The sequence below is a fragment of the Carcharhinus amblyrhynchos genome, chromosome 11 (genome assembly GCF_965287045.1).
Source record: "Carcharhinus amblyrhynchos chromosome 11, sCarAmb.v2.hapA, whole genome shotgun sequence".
Lineage (NCBI taxonomy): Eukaryota > Metazoa > Chordata > Chondrichthyes > Carcharhiniformes > Carcharhinidae > Carcharhinus > Carcharhinus amblyrhynchos.
Window position 1 is genome coordinate 93795086 of NC_137334.1, and position 22211 is coordinate 93817296.

Here is a 22211-nt window from a genome sequence, read left to right on the forward strand (position 1 = left end):
CAGTCTTTAATGATGTTTATTTTCATTTTAAAAATTGAAAATAATTCCACCTGAAGCGTTTCTTCCTCCACTCAGTCATAAGGTGAAAGGGCAAAGGTTAGGGCGTTCTTGTTAAAACACACAAATAGCTGGGGATAATTATTGCTACCGCGGCCGTTGGTGTTTTATTGAAGAGTGAATTGTAATTGTGAAGTGGGGTGGTGATTATTATTGTGTTTGAGTGGGTTTGGTTTGCCTGGAGGGAAGGGGTCAGGGGCGAGGGGTCAGAGTGCGAGTGGCCCGGGCGCGCGGCCTCGGGGTGTCGATGTGAAGATTCCGGGGATCCGGCGGCGGGAGGAGCGGAAGATGCACAGCCTGGGGGCGGGCGCGGTGAGTGAGGCCCCGGGGGGGTGTGCCTGGGCGCTGTGTGCGGGAGGGAGAGGCTGCGGGGCTGGGGTCGGAGCCGGGGCCTGGGCCTCCTCTCCCTCCCTGTCTGTATCTCAGAGCGGATAAACCCCCGCCAGATCCGAACAGTCAGAGCGCAGAAAGAGGCCGCTCAGCCCATCATGTCTGCACCAGCTATCCCAATGAACAATTCACCTGCTCTCATTCCACCACCTTCTCCCCGTAACTCTGCGGGTTCCAGATAACAGTCTAATCCTGCCTCCACCACACACTGAGGCTGAGAGTCCCAGTTCTTAATCACTCATTGATTGAAAAGCTTTATCTTATATCACTTCTGCCAGTTATTTTAAATCTGTGCCCTTTCGTTCTCAACCCTTTGACAAGCAGGGACAGTTTGTCCCTATTTAGTTTTTAAGTGTTGCAAGTAGGCTTACATTAACATTGCAATGAAGTTACTGGCAAATCCCCCTAGTCGTCACGCTCAGGCACCTGTTCGGGTACACTGAGGGAGAATTCAGCACGGTCAATGCACCTAACGAGCACGACTTTCAGACTGGGAGGAAACTGAAGTGCCCAGAGGAAAACCCATGCAGACACAGGGAGAAGGTGCAAACTCCATACAGACAGCGACTAAGGCCAGAGTTGAACCTGCACTTGCAGCACTGCTGCTGCACAATGCCAGGCCCTTAAGTAATTGTACTCTTTGTTGGAAGCTGTGCCCTGATGGACTACTCTCTGAAACCCAATTACTGCTGCAGAAAAACCTTTCAGTCGGTGTAGTTTTTATTTTTGTTGAAGCAATAAGGTTTCCACAATTGGGATCATAATGCAGAAATAATCATGATTATTTGGAATGGTGTGTTGACACAGTGGTTAGCACTACTGCCTCACAGCACCAGGGACCCAGGTTCAATCCTGGCCTTGGGTGACTGTGTGAAGTCTAAAGTAAAAGTCTATTTGTTAGTCATAAGTAAGGCTTACACTAACACTGCAGTGAAGTTACTGTGAAATTCCCCTTGTTGCCACACTCCGGTGCCTGTTTGGGTCAATGCACCTAACCAGCACGTCTTCCAGAATGTGGGAGGAAACCCACACAGACACGGGGAGAATGTCTGTGTGGAGTTTGCACAGTGACCCAAGCTGGGAATTGAACCTGGGTCCCTGGCACTATGAAGCAGCAGTGCTGCCTCTGCATGTTCTCCCCCTGTCTGTGTGGCGTCTGCATGTTCCACGTGTTTGAGAATTTCCCCCGGGTGTTCTGGTTTCATCCCACAGTATGAAAGATGTGCTGGTTAGGTACGTTGACCCAAACAGGTGCCAGAGTGTGGTGATTAGGGGAATTTCACAGTAACTTCATTGCAGTGTCAATGTAAGCCCTACTTGTGACTAATAAATAAACCTTACTTTGGGTTAGGTTGATTGGCTGTGGTAAATTGCCCGTTAGTGTCAGGGGAATTAGCAGGGCAAATACATGGGTTTCCAGGGATAGGGCCTAGGCTTGATGGGCCGAATGGCCTCCTGCACTGTAGGGATTTCGTGATATGAAATAATGGGAATCTGAGTGCATCAATAATGAGGATCTTATTATCAACAATGCTCAGTCCTATTACATTAAAACCAGCTTCTTCTTAGTCATACTCAGATTCTTCCTTGAAGGTTCCAATTAATGTTAATAATCAGGATACTGCAACAGTCTGTGGCCTGTTGCGTCAATGATCAGGACATTATTGAATATATAATCTGTACCCTATTAGATTAATAATCCAAATCTAATTACATTAATGCAATGGTAGCAGTAATTAATAATCAGTTGCTTATTTCAATTAATAATCAGAGTGGTGTAGCATCAATAATCTGTCAAAGCAAACCATCTTTGCCAAGCTCAAGGGAGGTTCCCACACAAGAGGAGGATGATGACGGAAGCACTTCAAAATACCCTGAGTACTTAACTCAAGAAATAGAACATAGATGCTCGGGAGACCTTTGGTCAGGAGAGGCCTACTTGGAGGAATCTCCTGACTGAAGGGACACAATTCTTTGGAGATCAGAGGAGGTCTGGAAAAGGAGCCTGAGAAAGAAATCCCAGTGATCTGGAGTCCAAGGATTGAACCCATCTCCTGGAAATACCTGCCAAATGTGCGGTCAAAGATGTGGCTCTAGTGGGATCATCAGTCATGCAAGGACCCACAGAACCCGTGACCAATGACACAGAGTTAGTGAATGATCACCAAAAAAGAGAAGACACCTGACTCTTCATTTCCTTCTAAAATGGTCTAACAGAACATTCAATTCACGGACAATTATGAATGGGAAACAAGAACTACTGATAATGCCCACATCCCATGAAAGAATAAAGTGGACTTGTCTGAATTTAAACCATTATTTCCTGTGCTTGTGTAATGCACGTTAAAGACTTATGTATTACAGCTGGATGCTTGTGATGTATTGCAGTGTGCAGCCACTAATTACTGTAATGAATTAATTCCACTAATTATGGTAAATTGCAGTCAGATGGAGCAGGAGATTCAGTGCTCAATGTTGAAGGGAATCCACCCATCAACTATGAGGTCTATGTGGGGCTGATGTTAAGCAAGAGTTCCTGTCACTGTAGTGCCTTATGTGACCTCAGCTCATCCTAAAACAATGTGATAAAGAGCAAATTTAACATATTGGTAGACAGGCAAATAATGGTCAGGATGGCAGAGTGAAACAACCACCACCACCCCTCCCTTAAAATGGGATCTTTTGCACGCAGCTGAGAGTACTGGCTGGGCTTCGGTTTAATATTGCAGCCAAAGGTTGGGATCTTGTTGTTGGTCCCATGTATCTAGTTCAGAACCCACCACCTATTGTGGGTGAACTCTTGTTAATGTAACAAGTTGGCCATTCGGCTCCTCAACTTGCTGCAACAGCTGACCGTATACACCAGCTTTATTTTCTCACCCTTGATCCTCTTTGTGTCCAAAATTCAATCAATCGGTCATGAATGACAATGTATTCACAGCTGTGGAGCAGAGAATTCCAAAGATTCACAACCCCAGAAGGAAGACATTTCTCTTTGGCCAGACCCTTATCATGAGATCATGGCACTGAGTTCTGAAGTCTCCAACAAGTGGAACAGCCTCTTGGCATCTGCTGTGCTAAATCCTTGAAGAATATTTAATGTCACAATGTAATTTACCCATGGAGGTGTGATTCCAATAGACTCCAGCAGTCACTGGTGTTAGCTGGAGCTCTCACTCTGTTCCTGTAACCGAGAGAATCAGCAACAGAAAATTTCACTCTGCTGCCAGAGGGAGATTCACAGCAGTGCCAACTCCGTGGAGCCCTGGACACATTAAAAACACAACATTATCTCTCACTAATTATTGTAGGGTGGTTAGCAAGTACAGCCAAAAGGTAGGTAGCATGATTTATGTATTGTAAGCCATGCCTCGGTAATTGGTTGCTATAATAGTGCAAATAATTAGTGTTGTTTGCCAGATATAGCCAACTGCCTGAGATCAGCGTGAATGGAGTAGGCATTGGGAACTGTGGATAAGACACAACGGATACCAGAAACCTGGTTGCTGTCAATACGCTACCTGAGAATGATAGAGGTGCAATTCAGCCGCGGCTTTTCAAAGGGAAATTGGATAGACAGCTCGAGAGAAAGTGTGGGATGAACTGAGATGCTGTGGCAGTGGGATGGCACAGATCCGACAGGCTGAATGGCCTGTTGTGCTGCAGCCACTTCTGTTTGGTGTCATTCACTTGTCATGATGCTGATCTCCCTGTTGATTTCTCTCCTTGTTCTGCATGCAGCCAGTTACTACGCTGGCTCAGGTGGATCGTGAGAAGATTTACCAGTGGATCAACGAGCTGTCAAGCCCTGAGACCCGGGAAAATGCCTTGTTAGAACTCAGCAAGAAGAGGGAGTCAGTGCCTGACCTGGCTCCTATGCTTTGGCACTCCTTTGGAACCATTGCTGCCCTCCTACAGGTAATGGTGCTGTACATATCAGATCTTGTCATTTCCTCCCAGTCATGGGGTAGCATAGAGCTTCAGCTGTATCTAACCCTGTGCTGTACCTGCCCTGGGAGTGGTTGATGGGGACAGTGTAGAGGGAGCTTTATTTTGTATCTAAAAGGTAAGGTATGGTTACCATTGTTCCAGATGACTTTTTGAGACGAAGAGCTGGTAGTGATTTAACCTGAGGAATACCACATCTCAGGCAAAGGACAAGGTTGTAATGGTGGAGTGTTTGTGAATAACCCCAGCCAATGCAGGAGTTGAACCCACACTTTAGTTGTTGTCTGTTTCATGAACCAGTGGGAACACTCCCAACATTTAAGAAGTATTTAGATGAGCACTTGAAACACTATAGCACACGCAGCTATGGGCCCAAATGCTGGAAGATGGGATTAGGATAGATAGGTACTTGGTGGCCAGCACTGACATGATGGGCCAATGGGCCTCTTTCTGTGCTGTGAAACTCCAAACTTTAAATAACTCTGGAATTTAAACGGAATAATGGAAATGACCATGATTGTACTGAGGTTCAGCAATGTCCTTTGGATAAGGAAAGCTTTTGCCCTTTCCCTATGTTGCTTGTAGCTGACTCCAGCAATGTGGTTGAGTCTTGTCTATTTTCTGAAATGGCCCGGTGTGTCTTTCCGTCCAATCTCACAGGCAATTGGAGATCGGTCATAAATGCTGACCTTCCCAGCAATGCCTGAATGCTGCAAATAAATCATTAAAAAAAACCCCTGTTCCTTGTAGCCTGTATTTGTTCAGTTTATCTTCTGTGACTTTGCTCCTGTGTACAGTTTTGGTCTCCTTACTTGAGAAAGGACATACTGGCACTGGAGGGGGTGCAGAGGTGATTCACTCAGTTGATTCCGGAGTTGAGAGGGTTGGCTTATGAGGAGAGACTGAGTAGACTGGGGTGGGGGCTAACTTGGCAGGTTCATTTTCTGAAGGCTTGGTCATGCTGTAGTGTCTCACAGTCGCTTCACTACCTATTTGGGGTTGATGTGATTTGCTCTTTACGTTTCTCTTTTCCAGGAGATTGTAAATATTTACCCTTCTATCAATCCTCCAACACTGACGGCTCATCAGTCTAACCGTGTGTGTAACGCACTTGCATTATTACAATGTGTGGCATCACACCCAGAAACCAGGTAACATTATCTCTGCTTCCACAAGTCCTTCCTCTTCTCTGCATTTTATCTTCCGCTGTGGTCTAAGACTTGTGTTGAAAAAGGGTGTAAAAGGTATTAAAAAAGGAAGAATCGTTATTGCAGTTGGAATAGGAAGAGTGATTCCTGTGACAGGTCACTTGGCTCAGGTGGATTGTTTGCCTGTCTTTGTACAGCTTTTGGTGTAAGCTCTGTAGCTTTGAATGTGCTTTAGTAAACTTGACGCTTTTTTGCTCATTTCCGAGTGATTTGTCAATGTCTCATAATTCTCGGGTCTGAATTTAAGTGGGTGAGATCTCCGAAGTGAGGTCTTACAGAGCCTCACAACCCTCGTTTGTCAGTCGCTCCCACTCTCCAATCCAGGCAGCATCCTGGGAAACCTCTTCTGCACCCTCATCAAAGCCTCTGCATCCTTTCTGTAATGTGGCGACCAGAATTGAACGCAATATTCTAAGTGTGGCCCAAACAAAGTTTTATAAATCTGCAACATGGCACGCTGACTCTCGTACTTAATAAAGTATGGAACTGATCCACTTCAGATCATGATGTGGAGATGCCGGCGTTGGACTGGGGTAAACACAGTAAAAAGTCTGACAACACCAGGTTTAAGTCCAACTGGTTTATTTGATAGTAAATTCACAAGCTTTCGGGTTTGTCCAGTTTCCTCCCACAGTCCAAAGATGTGCGGGTTAGGTTGATTGGCTATGCTAAGAAATTGCCCCTTAGTGTCCAGGGATGTGTAGGTTAGAGGGATTAGTGGGTATAATATGTAGGGATATGGGGGTAGGGCCTGGGTGGGATTGTGTTCGGTGCAGACTCGATGGGCTGAAGGGCCTCTTTCTGCACTGTAGAGTTCTATAGTTCTATGACCTCCTTTAACCCCAGTGAGGTTCTGGTGAACTCAGTGGGGTAGCGCCTGAGTGCAAAAACTATTCCATGCAAGGTTTGTAACAAATAGCGTTTTCTCTTGTGTTCCCAGGTCAGCATTTCTAGCAGCTCACATCCCACTCTTTCTCTATCCGTTCTTGCACACTGTCAGTAAGACAAGACCCTTTGAGTATCTGCGACTCACCAGCCTGGGTGTCATAGGTAAGCACTCTGCTTTCTGTTGGCAGGATATATTTGCTTTTCATTTGATTTATTATTGTCACATGTATCGAGATACAGTGAACAGTATTGTTTCTTGCACACTATACAGATAAAGCATACCATTCATAGAAAAAGAAACGAGAGAGTGCAGAATGTAGTGTTACAGTCACAGCTACGGTGTAGAGAAAGATCAACTTAACATGAGGTAGTCCATTCAAAAGTCTGATGGCAGCAGGGAAGAAGCTACTCTTGAGTTGGTTGGTACGTGACCTCAGACTTTTCCATCTTTTTCCGATGGAAGAAGGTGAACGAGAGAATGTCCGGGGTGCGTGGGGTCCTTAATTATCTGGCTGCTTCTCTGAGGCAGCAGGAAGTGTAGACAGTCAATGGATGGGAGGTTGGTTTGTGTGATGGATTGGGCTTCGTTCACTCAGTATAGTTTATTGCGGTCTTGGACAGAGCAGGAGCCATACCAAGCTGTAATACAACCAGAAAGAATGCTTGTTGTCATGGTGCTGAAGTGTTCTGTGCTGTAGTTTCACTGAAACTGGAAATGCTCCATTCATTCATTGAGATGGATGTCCTATGTGTAAAGTGACGTAAATCAGGAATTACAAACAGATTGACTCTTCTCCAGCCCCTTTTCCGCTGGCCAACACAATCCCTTTTCTCCATCCATTGGCCAGACATAATCATCAACGCCAGCTATTGTGCTTCTAAAGAAGAGTCGCATTGGACTCTGTGGGCAGGGGTTCGCCAGCCATTCATGCCAGGGGATTCTCCCATCCTGCTGCAGTGAACGGAGATTTGACTGAGCACCAAATTCTCTGTCCTCTCTGACAGCGATGGCGCAGCGTGAACGGCTGGAAAATTCCAGCCATTAATTTGTTCTCTCACTCCACAGATGCTGCGGCACTTGCTGATTTTTCTCCCCAAGTGTTTTCTGCTCTTATTTGAGATTTCAAGTATCTGCAGTGTTTAGTTTTTATCTCTGTTTTCCAGTTTGGGCCAATGGACCATCACTGATATTCAAAAATGGCTGAATCTGTGGAGAGAGAAATAGAGTCCACTATGATTCCACTGTGGGTCTGAAGGGAAGTAGAAATATGATGTTCTTTCTACTATTGAAGGTGAAATGAAATGTCAGGTCGAACAAAAGGGAAGTTTGGGACAGAGTAGAGAGTTAGAAGAGATTAAATGGACACAAGATGTCATAGAACAAAGAGCAAAAGGAATGGTAATGTTGGTAGTAAAGAAACAAAGCATTGATCCAGAGTAGGTGTTAATGATGAACAGGTCTATCTGAAAGCAAAAAGCTGAAAACACGATACAGACTGATACTTGGCAAAAAGAAATCAAAATGGAGGACAGAAAACAAAGACCAGAACGTGAGAAATAGGAGTGGATCATCGAGCCTGCTTCACCATTCAATACAATCATGGCTGATCTTGGACTCCACTTTCCTGCTTTAATTTCCTGAGAGACCAAAAATCTGCCTTTAAATCTAGTTGACAACAGAACATCCGCAACCTTCTAAAATTCAAAAGATTCACAACAAAGTAATGTCTCCTCACCTTAGCTCTTTATCCTGAGACTGTGCCCCCATGTTTTAGATTCCCTGACCAGTGGAAATAATCTGTGTCCACCCTATCAAGAATATCGTAGGCTTCCATAAGTCGCCTCTCATTCTTCTAAAGTCCAGCAAATATAAACTCAGCTTCTGATCTTAGGACAACCCCTTCATCCTAGGTATCAATTTAATGAACCTTCTACTGTACTGCCTCCAATACCAGTATACTGTTTCCAAAATGTGGTGATCAACTGCATACGGTATTCCAGATGTGATCCCACCAAAACCTTGTACAATTGTTGCTGGACTTCTTCACTCTTGTACTCCAGTCCCCTGAACACTAAAGGGTCGTGTGCCATTTGTCTTTCATGATCTGAAATTGTTAAACTTGTGTTGAGTCAAGATAGTTGTGATGTACCTAATTGGAAGATTAGCTGCAGGAGGGACAAGAAGTGTCATAATATTATAATTCAGGTCATATACCCCAAAGTGTTTTGTGAAGTTCACCTGGATCATAAGTTTTGTACTTTGAATTTGGCTAGGGCAAGCACGAGATGCTTCACTCCAAGTATGATTCAGCTGACCCACCAGAGAGCTTTTATCAAGCAAAGTTTATTCAAGAATACAGTTAACATGGATAGAAAAAAAATCAGTTATTAAATATATATTGTATAGCACTTAACAAATATAGGAAATGTCTCAGTCAAACAAGCTTCCCTATACAAAACCCTTGCCACAGGTTTAGCACAGAGAATGTGAATGCTCACATGATGCTGGAACTTAGTCCTTTGGTTGGAGAATTGAAACTCTGACTTCCCAGCCTTCTAACTTCCAGCAGCCTCTTGATACGTGCACACAGAGCAGCTTGAAGTCAGAACAGCTTCCCAAAACACCAGGGGGAGACAGAGAGAGACTCTGGGCAAGCCTACCACCAGCAGCAGATTTTCCACTCCAGGAAGGCCAGGAACCTGGCTTCCAGCTAACAGCAGAATTTGCAAAACCAGGGAGAGTGAGAAACACTTCAGTCTGATGTCCATCCTCTAAACTAAAACTGAAAGAAAGTCCTTGAATTCTTCAGGGGAGGAACCACCTAATTTGTCAATCGGTCTCCCCCGTAACAATGCAGGGCCATAAAAGATCCCAGAAAGTATCTAAGCAAAACCCCATTTAATCCATTGAAGCAGCAATAAAATGACTTTTAACCAGATAGCCAGCAACAATGAAAACAAAACCCAAAGCTGCTTAACCGCAGAGAACATGATTTAGAAAAAAATACATTTCTTAAAGATACATTAGTATCACATATTCAACAAGATGTTAACTCTGGATAAAAGCAAATTACTACAGATGCTGGAATCTGAAACCAAAAGGGAAAACGCTGGAAAATCTCAGCAGGTCTGGCAGCATCTTTAAGGAGAGAAAAGAGCTGACGTTTCGAGTCCAGATGACCCTTTGTCAAAAATCTGACAGTCATCTAGACTCGAAAGATCAGCTCTTTTCTCTCCTTACAGATGATATTAACTTTTTCTCTTCTCACAAAGTTGCTGAGATTTTCCAGCACTTTCTGCTACTCAGATTCCCAGCATCCACAGTATTTTGTATAATTCTGCACGTGGTTTGAGTAGAAACTGGAATTCCAGCTTCCTTCCCCATCCCTTAACCAATTCTCCTTCCCAGCACTGGTGGACCCCAGGCTCCTTCCCAGTGACCATGTCTGCAGTAAGTGCAGGTTGCTGGAGGAGCTCCAGCTCAAGGTAGATGAGCTGGCCTCTGAGCTACAGACACTGAGGCTCATCAGGGGGAGAGAGGGTGCCATTGTCAATGGGGTGCAAGTGACATCCACACCCCCTAGACTGGCTAACTCTAAGGGTCAGGAACAAGAGGGGGCTGCTGAGAGGAGGAAGGGGGGTGGGGAGCGGAGGCCTCAGCCTCTCAATCTGCATAACAGGTTTGAGGTTCTTGCTTCCAGTCTGGACGAGGGAGGTGAGGTCGGTGAGCAAACTGCACACGGTACAGTGATGCAGCAGGGCATAGGCAAGGAGAAGGTGAAAAGGAACGTAGTAGCGATTGGGGATAGTGGGGTGAAGGGTATTGACACTGTCCTTTGTCACAATGACAAAGTGCACAGAAGGGTGTGTCGTCTGCCTGGTGCTCGGGCCCGGGATGTCACATCTGGGCTGCAGAGGAACCTGGAGTGGGAGGGTGAGAATCCGGTCGTTGTGGTACATGTGGGTGCCAACGATGTAGGCAAAATGCGAACTGAGGATCTGGGGAGGGAGTATGAGAAGCTGGGAATGGAATGAAAAAGTAGAACCGACAAGGTGGTTATCTCTGGGCTACTGCCTGAACCGAGTGCAGACGGGCGTAGGGTTGATAGGATTAAGGAAGTGAATGGGTGGCTCAGGGATTGGTGTGGGAGGAATGGGTTTGCATTTATGGGGCATTGGCATCAGTATTGGGGGTAGGTGGGACCTGTTCGGGCGGGATGGGTTGGGTCTGAATCGTGCTGGGACCAGAGTGCTGGCGAATAGAGTAAAGAGGACTGTAGACAGGGCTTTAAACTAATTGGGGGGGGGGGGAGGGTGCGAGGGTAGGTGACATTACGGGGTCGAAAGTTAAGGAGAGGGTACAGGTAAGGGAAGAGGCCGAGAATGTCCCAATGATAGAAGGAGTAGGGGGCGTGAGTATGGTTGGTGGCGTTACGGCAAATAGGGTCCAGGTGAAGGCTGGGATGAAGGCACTTTATCTGAATGCACGAAGCATTCGGAATAAAGTGCATGAGCTGGTGGCGCAGATCGGCACAAATGGATATGATCTGGTGGCCATTACAGAGACGTGGCTGCAAGGTGACAGGGACTGGGAGCTGAATGTCCAGGGATATCAAGTGTTTAGGAAGGATAGGCGGGAGGAAAAAGGGGGGGGCGTAGCTCTGCTGATTAAGGATAGCATCAGGGTGGTAGCAAGGGATGATATTGGAGCCAAGGAGCAGAAAGTGGAATCGTTGTGGGTAGAGATTAGGAACAGCAAAGGGAGGAAGACGCTGGTGGGTGTCGTCTATAGGCCCCCGAATAATGATCTGGAGGTGGGGGCGGGCTGTTAATGCGCAAATAAGTGCGGCGTGCAGGAACGGGACGGCCGTAGTTATGGGGGATTTCAATCTACATATAGATTGGTCGACCCATGTTGGACGCGGTGGGCTCGAGGAGTTCTTGGAATGCTGCCGGGATAGTTTCCTGGAACAGTGTGTGGTGGAGCCGACGAGGGAGCGAGCTATCTTGGATCTGGTGTTATGTAATGAGGCGGGTAGAATTAGGGACCTTGCGGTGAAGGATCCTCTTGGGGAGAGCAATCATTGTATGGTGGAGTTTCTGGTGCAGATGAAGGAGGAGAAAGTGGGTTCCCGGATGTGCGTCCTTTGTTTGAACAGAGGGGAGTACGGTAGGATGAGAGAAGAATTGGCGAATGTGGGCTGGGGGAGCGCGTTGGAAGGTAGGTCTGCTGAGGAGCAGTGGAGGATCTTTAAGGAGATCTTTCTTGGTGCTCAGCAGAAATTTATTCCGATGGTCAAAAAGGACCGTAGGAGGAGAGGTAATAAGCCGTGGATAACGAAGGAGGTGAAGGAAAGTGTTAAATTAAAAGCGGAGGCGTTTAGAGTAGCTAAGAGTAGTGGGTGAGAAGAGGATTGGGAGAGGTTTAAATGTCAACAAAGATTGACAAAGAAGTTGATAAAGAAGGGTAGGAGAAACTGTGAAGCTGGGCTAGCGCTTAATATAAAAAAGGATAGCAAGAGTTTTTATAAATATATAAAAAGGAAGAGGCTGGCTAGGGTGAACGTTGGTCCCTTAGAGGATGAGAAGGGGGACTTAGTGGTAGGGGATGGGGATATGGCTGAGGTCTTAAATAACTTTTTTGTTTCTGTCTTCACGGAGGAGGACGTGAATAATTTGCCAGGTGTTAGAGATGGAAAGGTGGTAGGACTGGAGGGTCTTAATGACATTACTGTTACTAGAGAGGCGGTGCTCGACAGACTGGAGGGGGCTGATTGTGGACAGGTCGCCAGGACCGGATGGAATGCATCCGAGGATTCTGAAAGAAATGGCGGAAGTGATAGTGGATGCCTTGGTTATTTTCCAGACGTCGCTAGATTCCGGGGAAGTGCCGGAAGATTGGAAAACGGCTAATGTTACGCCGTTGTTTAAGAAGGGTGTCAGGCAAAAGGCAGGGAATTGTAGGCCGGTTAGTTTAACGTCGGTTGTAGGTAACATGTTAGAATCCGTCATCAAGGAGGAAATAGCGAGGCATCTTGAGAGAAAGTGCTTGATAAAGCAGACGCAGCACGGTTTCGTTAAAGGGAAGTCGTGTCTGACAAATTTACTGGAGTTCTATGAGGATGTGTCTAGGGCGGTGGATAGAGGAGAGCCGGTGGATGTGGTCTTTCTTGATTTTCAGAAGGCGTTTGACAAGGTACCTCACAAGAGGTTATTGCAGAAGGTCAGGGGACATGGAGTTGGGGGTAGGGTGTTAGCGTGGATAGAGGATTGGTTGTCAAATAGGAGGCAGAGAGTGGGGGTCAATGGGTGCTATTCGGATTGGCGGATGGTGACTAGTAGAGTGCCCCAGGGGTCGGTGCTGGGGCCTCAGCTATTTACCATTTATATAGATGATCTGGAGGAGGGAACCGAGTGTAGGGTGTTGAAATTTGCTGATGACACCAAGATTGGTGGAACGGCAAATTGTGCGGAGGGTGTGGAGAGTCTGCAGAAGGACCTAGATAGGCTGGGCGAATGGGCCAGGAAATGGCAAATGGAATTTAATGTTGGCAAGTGCGAGGTGGTCCACTTTGGTAGGAATAATGGTAGGAAGGACTATTACTTAAGTGGCGAAAAACTGCAGCAGGCGACGGTGCAGAGGGACCTCAGGGTCCTTGTGCATGAGTCGCAAAAACTCAGCTTGCAGGTGTAGCAGGTGGTCAGGAAGGCGAATGGGATGCTGGCCTTCATAGCGAGGGGGATTGAATATAAAAGTAGGGAGGTCTTGCTGCGGCTGTATAGGGCATTGGTGAGGCCGCAGCTGGAGTACTGTGTGCAGTTTTGGGCGCCGTACTTACGCAAGGATATTTTGGCCTTGGAGGGAGTGCAGAGGAGGTTTACTAGGCTGATGCCAGAGTTGAGGGGGTTGAGCTATGAGGAGAGGCTGAATAAACTAGGCTTGTACTTGTTAGAGTTTAGAAGAATGAGGGGAGATCTCATTGAGACGTATAAGATGATGAATGGGATGGATAGGATAGAGGTGGAGAGACTCTTCCCGCTCAGAAAGGATAGTAGGACTAGGGGGCACAGCCTCAAGATAAAGGGGGGGCGGTTTAGAACGGAGTTGAGGAGGAACTTCTTCACTCAAAGGGTGGTGAATCTCTGGAATTCTCTGCCCGTTGAAGTGGCGGAGGCTACCTCGCTAAATATTTTTAAGACGCGGGTTGATGGGTTTTTGATGAGAGAGGGGATTAAGGGTTATGGGGAGAGGGCGGGAAGGTGGAACTGAGCCACGACAGGTCAGCCATGATCTTATTGAATGGTGGGGCAGGCTCGAAGGGCTAGATGGCCTACTCCTGCTCCTATTTCTTATGTTCATTGCAGTTTGTGTGATGTTCTAGCTCTGTTGACTGTGAAGAAGAAATAAAGAAAATTATTGCACAGGAATAGGCACTTCGGCCCTCCAAGCCTGCACCGACCATGATGTCCAACTTAACTAAAACTCCCTACCCTTCTGGGAACCATACCCCTCTATTCCCATCCTATTCGTGTATTTGTCAAGATGCTCCTTAAAAGTCACTCTCGTATCTGCTTCCATTACCTCCTGTGGCAACGGGCTCCAGGCGTCCACCACCGTCTGTGTAAAAAATGTGCCGCATACATCTCTTTGAAACCATGCCCCTCGCATTTTAAACCTACGCTCCCTAGTAATTGACTCTTCCAACCTGGGAAAAAGCTTCTGACTATTCATTCTGTCCATGCCTCATAATCCTGTAGACTTCTATCGGGTCTCCCCTCAACCTCCGTCATTCCAGTGAGAACAAACCAAGTTTCTCCAACCTCTCCTCATAGCTAATGCCCTCCATATCAGGCAACATCCTGGTAAATCTTTTCTGTACCCTCGCCAAAGCCTCCACATCCTTCTGGTAGTGTGGCGACCAGAATTGAACACTATATTCCAAGTGCGGCCTAACTAAGGTTCTATAAAGTTGCAACATGACTTGCCGATTTTTAAACTCAGTGCCCTGGCCGATGAAGGCAAACATGCCGTATGCCTTCTTGACTACCTTCTCCACCTGCATTGCCACTTTCAGTGACGTGTACCTGTACACCCAGATCCCCTTGCCTATCAGTACTCTAAGTATTTTGACATTTACTGTATATTTCCTATTTGTATTAGATCTTCCAAAATGCATTACCTCACATTTTGATTTGTTGTTTTTTAATCCGTTCCTTGTCCTCCTTTCTGCAGGAGCCTTAGTAAAAACAGATGAACAGGAAGTCATCAACTTCCTCTTGACAACTGAAATTATTCCTCTCTGTCTACGGATTATGGAGTCAGGAAGTGAATTGTCTAAAACGGTAGGTGCTGCTGTCTTATGGGAGAAGGTGGGTAGGGAGATGGCAGTTGTAGGGGTTCCATTATTACAGTTCTGTGCTTGTTTATATACGATTATACTAGACCCTTTTGCCCACCAAAAGAGAGAAAACTCTGGAAAATCTCAGCCGGTCTGGCAGCATCTTTAAGGAGAGAAAAGAGCTGACGTGTCACGTCCAGATGGCAATTTGTCAAAGCTGGTCATCTGGACTCGAAATGTCAGCTCTTTTCTCTCCTTAAAGATGCTGCCAGACCTGCTGAGATTTTCCAGTGTTTTCTCTTTTGCTTTCAGATTCCAGCATCCGCAGTAATTTGCTTTTATCTTGTGTTAATTTTATATTCATTGACACGTACCAATCAACTCAAGAACAGCTTCTTCCCCACTGCCATCAGACTCTTACCTCATCAAGTTGATCTTTCTCTACACCCTAGCTATGATTGTAACACTACATTCTGCGCCATCTTCTTTCCTCCTTTATGAGCGGTACGCTTTGTACAGCTTGCAAGAAACAGTACATTTCACTGTAGCCCAATACATGTGACAATAATAAATCAAATCATTGGGTGTCTAATTGTATTCAAGTGATGGATGTTAACCTTGTTATAGGAACACAACTGAGAGCCTAGTTAATGCCCACCACTTCGATTTAAAATTAAACACCCGGTTAATATGCAATTAACACACCCTCTCTCTCAGGCAGACCATATAATTCAGCCTTTTGATGTGCCAATGAAATATTCTAGCTGAGCAAGATATCGTTTAAATCCACTCTCTGAAACATCATATAAATGTCTCTCTGTAACATCCACTCTCTGATATAGAACATAGAACATTACAGCGCAGAACAGGCCCTTCGGCCCACGATATTGCGCCGACCAGCTTTTTAAAAAAAAAACACTAACCCACTAATCTAAACCAATCCCATTTCGTCCATAAACCTATCCACAGATCTCTTAAACGCCCCCAAACTAGGCGCATTTACAACTGCAGCTGGCAGGGCATTCCAGTCCCTCACCACCCTCTGGGTAAAGAACCTACCCCTGACATCAGTCCTATAACTACCCCCCCTTAATTTAAAGTTGTGCCCCCTCGTGCTAGCTTTCTCCATCCTAGGAAAAAGGCTATCACTATCCACCCTGTCTAAACCTCTAATCATCTTATATGTTTCAATAAGGTCCCCTCTTAGCCGCCTTCTTTCCAGCGAAAACAACCCCAAATCTCTCAGTCTCTCCTCGTAGGATCTCCCCTCCATACATCCTGGTAAACCTCCTCTGCACCCTCTCCAAAGCCTCTACATCCTTCCTGTAATGTGGGGACCAGAACTGCACACAATACTCCAAGTGCGGCCGCACCAGAGTTGTGTACAGTTGCATCATGACGCTGCGACTCCTAAATTCAATCCCCCTACCAATAAACGCCAAGACACCGTATGCCTTCTTAACAACCTTATCTACTTGATTCCCAACTTTCAGGGATCTATGTACACATACACCTAGATCCCTCTGCTCCTCCACACTATTCAAAGTCCTCCCGTTAGCCCTATACTCAACACATCTGTTATTCCTACCGAAATGAATTACCTCACACTTCTCCACATTAAACTCCATCCGCCACCTCGCGGCCCAGCTCTGCAACCTTTCTAAGTCACCCTGCAAACTATGACACCCTTCCTCACAATCTACCACACCTCCGACTTTGGTGTCATCAGCAAACTTACTAATCCACCCAACTATACCCTCATCCAGATCATTAATAAAAATTACAAACAGCAGTGGCCCCAAAACAGATCCCCAAGGCACACCACTCGTAACTGAACTCCATGACGAATATTTACCATCAACCACCACCCTCTGTCTCCTATCTGCTAGCCAATTCCTGATCCAATTACCTAGATCACCCCCAATCCCATACATCTGCATTTTCTGCAGAAGCCTACCATGGTGAACCTTATCAAAAGCCTTACTAAAATCCATATACACCACGTCAACTGCCTTACCCCTATCCACCTCTTTGGTCACTTTCTCAAAGAACTCGATAAGGTTAGTAAGGCACGACCTACCCGCTACAAAACCATGCTGACTATCTCCAATCAATTCATAGCATTAGCCCTCACTGATTAACCTATAAGCCCCTCTCTAATATCCCCACTGTCACTCTGCTGCCTTCAGTAGCTGCCATGAGGGGGAAATGTGTACTTACGGTTCTCTGGTCGCTTGTATCCTTTCTGCTGGTGAACAGTGTGTCAGACTGTCTGGCACTTTTCCCGGTGAACCGATATGTTCTAGGCAGCTGACATGTTGTGGGTGTGGGCGCAAGCAGAGACCTCATGCAGTACATGCTCTCTCTCAGCAGCTGGCTTAGGTGTTCGTGCTTTACTTTGTGTAACCCGTCTTCTTCTGGTTCCCAGGTTGCAACTTTCATCTTGCAGAAGATCCTGTTGGATGACACAGGTCTGGCTTACATTTGTCAAACATACGAAAGATTCTCTCATGTGGCCATGATTCTGGTGAGCTGATAGAGTGGACTTTGATGCCCTGTCTTGGGCTGATGTTGTGAATGAGAGAATATGTCTTTTATAATACATGCCTGACACTCCACCTACACTAGTTTATTTATTCAGTTAGTCAGTCAGTTATTCATCCTCAGCCGGGGTATGTTGCTCATTCCTGGGTAGCACGGTAGCACAGTGGTTCGCACTGCTGCTTCACAGCTCCAGGGTCGTGGGTTCGATTCTCGGCTCGGGTCACTGTCTGTGTGGAGCTTGCACATTCTCCTTGTGTCTGCATGGGTTTCCTCCAGGTGCTCTGGTTTCCTCCCACAGTCCAAAGATGTGCAGGTTAGGTTGATTGGCCATGCTAAGAAATTGCCCCTTAGTGTCCAGGGTACTGGAGGTTAGAGGGATTAGTGGGTGTAATATGTGGGGGTGGGGCCTGGGTGGGATTGTGTTCGGTGCAGACTCAATGGGCTGAATAGCCTCTTTCTGTACCGTGGGGTTTCTATGCTGCGCTCAGTGCGGTGACGGTGCTTTCTCCATGCTGCAGGAAGTGGGCTGACGGCACTCTGTCTGTGCTGGTGGGTTGTGAGTTGAGGGTTTTAGCCCAGCCACAATGAAGGAAAGACTGATATGTGTCTAAGTGTGGTGCCGTGTGACTTGGAGGGAAGTTTGGAGGTGGTAATGTTATTGCCCTTGTGTCCTCCCGTGACAGCAGATTCACTGAAAGGCAGGTGCTGCTATACTGACTGTTATGAGTTGCTGCGTTGTGTGTTGGCAGTGGAGGGATTGGACACTGATTTCAGTGGCTGGAGCACTGATCCAGTGGACTATCTGTCCTCGGTGGCTGTGAGCTTCAGGAGAGGCTTGTCTGTGATTCCAGTTGAATGGCCCCACGACGCCCATGTAGAGGGAGCTGAGAGGCTGGTGTACCCAGGGTCTGAAACTTCAGTAAGGATGGTGTTGGAAAGAGGTGACACAGCCTAACCAGCAACTGCTCGAGCTGCTCTAACATTATCTTGTCTCCACACACACAGGGTAAGATGGTGCTGCAGCTGTCCAAAGAGCCCTCAGCCAGGCTGTTGAAGCACGTTGTCCGCTGCTACCTCCGTCTCTCTGACAATCCACGGTGAGTTCAGTGTATCCATGTCAGCAACAAGGTACCCTCAGTCACAGGTGAAACATAAAACGATCCAAGTAAAGGTGTGCCGAAGTGGCCGGTTCTTGAAGACAACTTGTGGTAATTCTGGCATCGTCTACCCCACTGCAGACATTGTCACTGGGAGACTGAAACCAGGGCTGCTCACACTCACCTCTGTCCCTCTCAGGCAGCTTTATCTGTCAGTCATGAGATGCTGGGCCTGCTGGCTAGGCTCACACTTGTTACCTGTCCATAACTGGCCTTGAACTAATGGCTTGCTCAGTCACATGTAGGCCAGGCTGGGTAAGAATTTCCTTCCCTGAAGGGCATTGATGAATCGGATGGGCTTTTACAACAGTCAGTAATAGTTTCATGGGATCATTCCAGATCTTTATTTAAATTTCAGCAGCTGCTGTTGTGGGATTTGAACCCGGGACCCCAGAGCATTACCCTAAGTCTCTGGATTACTAGCCTAGTGACACTACTGCCGTACCACTGTCTCCCACAGTATAACATGACTGCTTAAGGGAGCTGTATTTTTGGTGGCTTGTGTTCATGGTTGTAACCAGGAAGTGCCTCGAGGAGGGTCAGAGGATGTTCTTGTTGCCCTAGTTTGTGTATTGGTCATGGGTTAAATGTTGGCTACTGCCCTCTGGAAAGCCTCTTTGGTAAGTTTTAACAAGATGGTGAGAATACATGGCTTCAGCATTCAGAAGTGAAGTAAACTCGGTAAATTAGAGGCCCTCTGACCAATCTGCCCCTGAACCCGTGCTTGGTTTTTGTGTCACAATCCTCCTTCCTGCACCACTGCTTTCCATCCTGTCCCCAATCTGTATGTGGGGCAGGGAGCTGGATTAACAGTTAAAAAGCAAAATACTGCGGATGCTGGAATCTGAAACAAAAATAGAAAATGCTGGAAAATCTCAGCAGGTCTGACAGCATCTCTGGAGAGAGAATAGAGCCAGCGTTTCGAGTCTGGACGTCCTGATGCTGTTAGATGTGCTGAGATTTTCCAGTGTTTTCTGTTTTTGTTAATTGTTAACAGGACTGGCTGATGCATTGTTAGGACACTTGGACTTCCACTGCTGAGATCTGGCTTCAAATTCAGGCCAAATTTAAATAGGATAAAATGACTCCAGAGTATGTAAATGTTGTAAGAAATGGAGAGATTTACAGGGCTATGGGGAAGGGGCAGTGCGGTAGCACAGTGGTTAGCACTGTTCCCTCGCAGCGCTAGAGACTTGGGTTCAGTTCCAGCCTCGGGTCACTCTGTGGAGTTTGCACATTCTCCTCTTGTCTGCGTAGGTTTCCTCCGGGTGCTCCAGTTTTCTCCCAAATCCAAAGATGTGCGGGTTAGGTGGATTGACCATGCTAAATTGCCTCTTAGTGTCAGGGGATTAGCAGGGTAAATATGTAGGGTTGCGGGAATAGGACCTGGGTGGAATGGTGGTCGGATCAATCTCAATGGGCTGAATGGCCGCCTTCTGTACTGTTGGGATTCTATGGAAGAGCGGAGGCTAATTGGGTAGCTTTCAAAAAGTCAACACAGTGAACGGCCTCCTTTTGTGCTGTAGGGTGTGAATTCAGTTGCTGGTGAGTACAGTCCCTCATTCCTTGCTTCAGGGAGGGAAGATGCAGATTGTAGGATGTAAGTAATAAAATCCTGGTTCGCTCTCACTTTTTCATTTCTGCTCGAGCCTGACGCTGAGGATGAGAGTCCCTCTATAATGTGTTTGAACCTGTGTGAGTCGGGTGTTGCTGTGTGTCAGTGTTTTGAATGGTGTGGTTTTATTCTGACAGGGCGAGGGAGGCGCTCCGACAGTGCCTGCCTGACCAGCTGAAAGACACCACGTTTGCCCAGGTGCTGAAGGACGACACTACCACCAAGCGTTGGCTGGCCCAACTCGTCAAAAACCTCCAGGAGGGGCAGGTGACCGACCCCCGAGGAATCCCCCTCCCGCCCCAGTGACTGAAATGACCCTGCCACCCGGTGAGGCTGCCGGCCTGCACCACCGCTGCCAGAGCCTGGGTTTGGTGGGGTGGGGGGAGGGGAAGGCTGATCGAGGTCGCCGCTGTGTTTGTACGTTTCTGTCTCTCTCTCTCTCTCTCGAGGTGGACCAAGCTGTTCAGGCCCACAAGGATCTTCTGGAATAATGAGGAAGTTTGTCTCGTGAGAAGCTGGACAGTGATCTGTGGAGTGCAGCTGGACAACTCTTTGTCTTTTACCTCCGTCTCTCGCCGCTGCCAAACAGCAATCATTCTCCTTGTGGGGTGTGGATGAACCATGTCCCTGAGCTTGTTCACCGAGACACTGTCTGGACAACATCAGCTTCCAGTCTTCAACTCCCACCTACTAGCTCCCCACCCCCAGTCATGCTTGGTGTTCAATTGATGAAGGTTTTGTATAGATTTCAGTGGGTCCAGGCTGGTTTAGTGCTGACATTAGGAGTTGTCCTGGTTCCAGCTTATCTCTGCTACCTGTAGCCTTGCTGCATCATGTACTGGAGAATAGTTGGGTCCCAATAGTCGTTATTTTTAAAATGAATCCTCCCCCGCTATCACCTTCACTTTCATTATCTTTCTACATAGTTCCTTGTTAACGTGCCAATCCCACACTCTCCGCATTGTCCTGTCGGGAGACACTCTTCCCTGCATCGAGGCACGCTGCCTTTGTATTGGTCTCCCCATGCACCCACTTCTTCTGAGCTTTATTAACCCAAAAAGTCTCAGTGAAGCTACAGTGTTCATGTGAACTCTGCCTGTCTCTGGTGTGTGGGTGTAGGAGTGGCGAATGTGTGAGTAAAACAGGTCTTTGGACAGATGCTGCATGCACTTGACCACCCAGGGGTTAATCCTTAAGGATTTGAACTGTTTCCCTTCCGTGTATTCCATAATTGTTTCTATTTTCTTACCCCCACCCGGGCCCCCCCCAACAAGTTCCAAGATTTGAAGGAATCTATTCTCTTGTGCCCTGTTGCTGGCTGGCTGCATTCTACAGGCCGCCTCAGCCCTGCCTCAGATGAATCTCCTTTCAGCCTTCTTTCACCAGTGGAAGAACTTTCAGGTCCAACAGCACCTTGTGCAGCCATTGCTGGTCAGCAGCTGGCCAGTACTGGAGTACACCTACCCCAGCACCCTGAACTGCCTTAACATACCCCAGCCTGACTTACAGGAGACTCAGGGCCCCTGAGGTTCTGTAGCGCCTCCAGGACACACTTGCAGTAATCCCCTCCCTCTCCTCCTCCTCTGACCCAATCCCATGGCACAAGAATGTCGATTCTGGGCCAATTCTGCTGTCCCAAGAGTTTTTTTGGGGGAGATATCCAAAGTTAAATGTAATAAATATTTTTTAAATGCTGTATGTAAATCGCGCTGATCAGTGAATGTTTTGGAAAATGGTGCATTGAAAGATGTTGACTGTGAGTTGTATAACGGTCCTGAGCTGTTTATAATAATGATAGTTGCCACTTAACCCCTTGCCTGGTTTACCTGATTATTATCCCTCACTGCCGTGTCTCTAGCTAGGTGTTAAGTGGCCCATATTTGGTGCGTTAATGTCTGACATTCTGTGTCCAGTTGGTGTCGCGCGACACCAGTCACTGACTTCCCCATTGGTTAGCAGATTTCTGTCAGTGTGTTTTTCTTTCTGCTTGCACATTGTGGGTGGAGGTTAATGTCCTTCCTGGCATGTTGGGTGGCAGGAGGGTGTCTCACGGGGACCCTGCTTC

At 46.9% G+C, this 22211-nt stretch overlaps 1 protein-coding gene across 1 annotated transcript; it reads left to right on the forward strand.

The window, feature by feature from the left end:
• The first annotated feature begins 269 nt into the window (after positions 1-269).
• On the forward strand, positions 270-21955 carry cnot9 (CCR4-NOT transcription complex subunit 9). Its single transcript, XM_080199595.1, has 8 exons — positions 270-369; positions 4189-4365; positions 5431-5546; positions 6544-6653; positions 14725-14834; positions 17259-17357; positions 18380-18471; positions 20284-21955. Exons 1-8 carry the CDS (start codon positions 346-348, stop codon positions 20450-20452), a joined length of 897 nt encoding a protein of 298 aa, XP_080055721.1. The 5' UTR covers positions 270-345; the 3' UTR covers positions 20453-21955.
• The last annotated feature ends 256 nt before the right edge of the window (positions 21956-22211 follow it).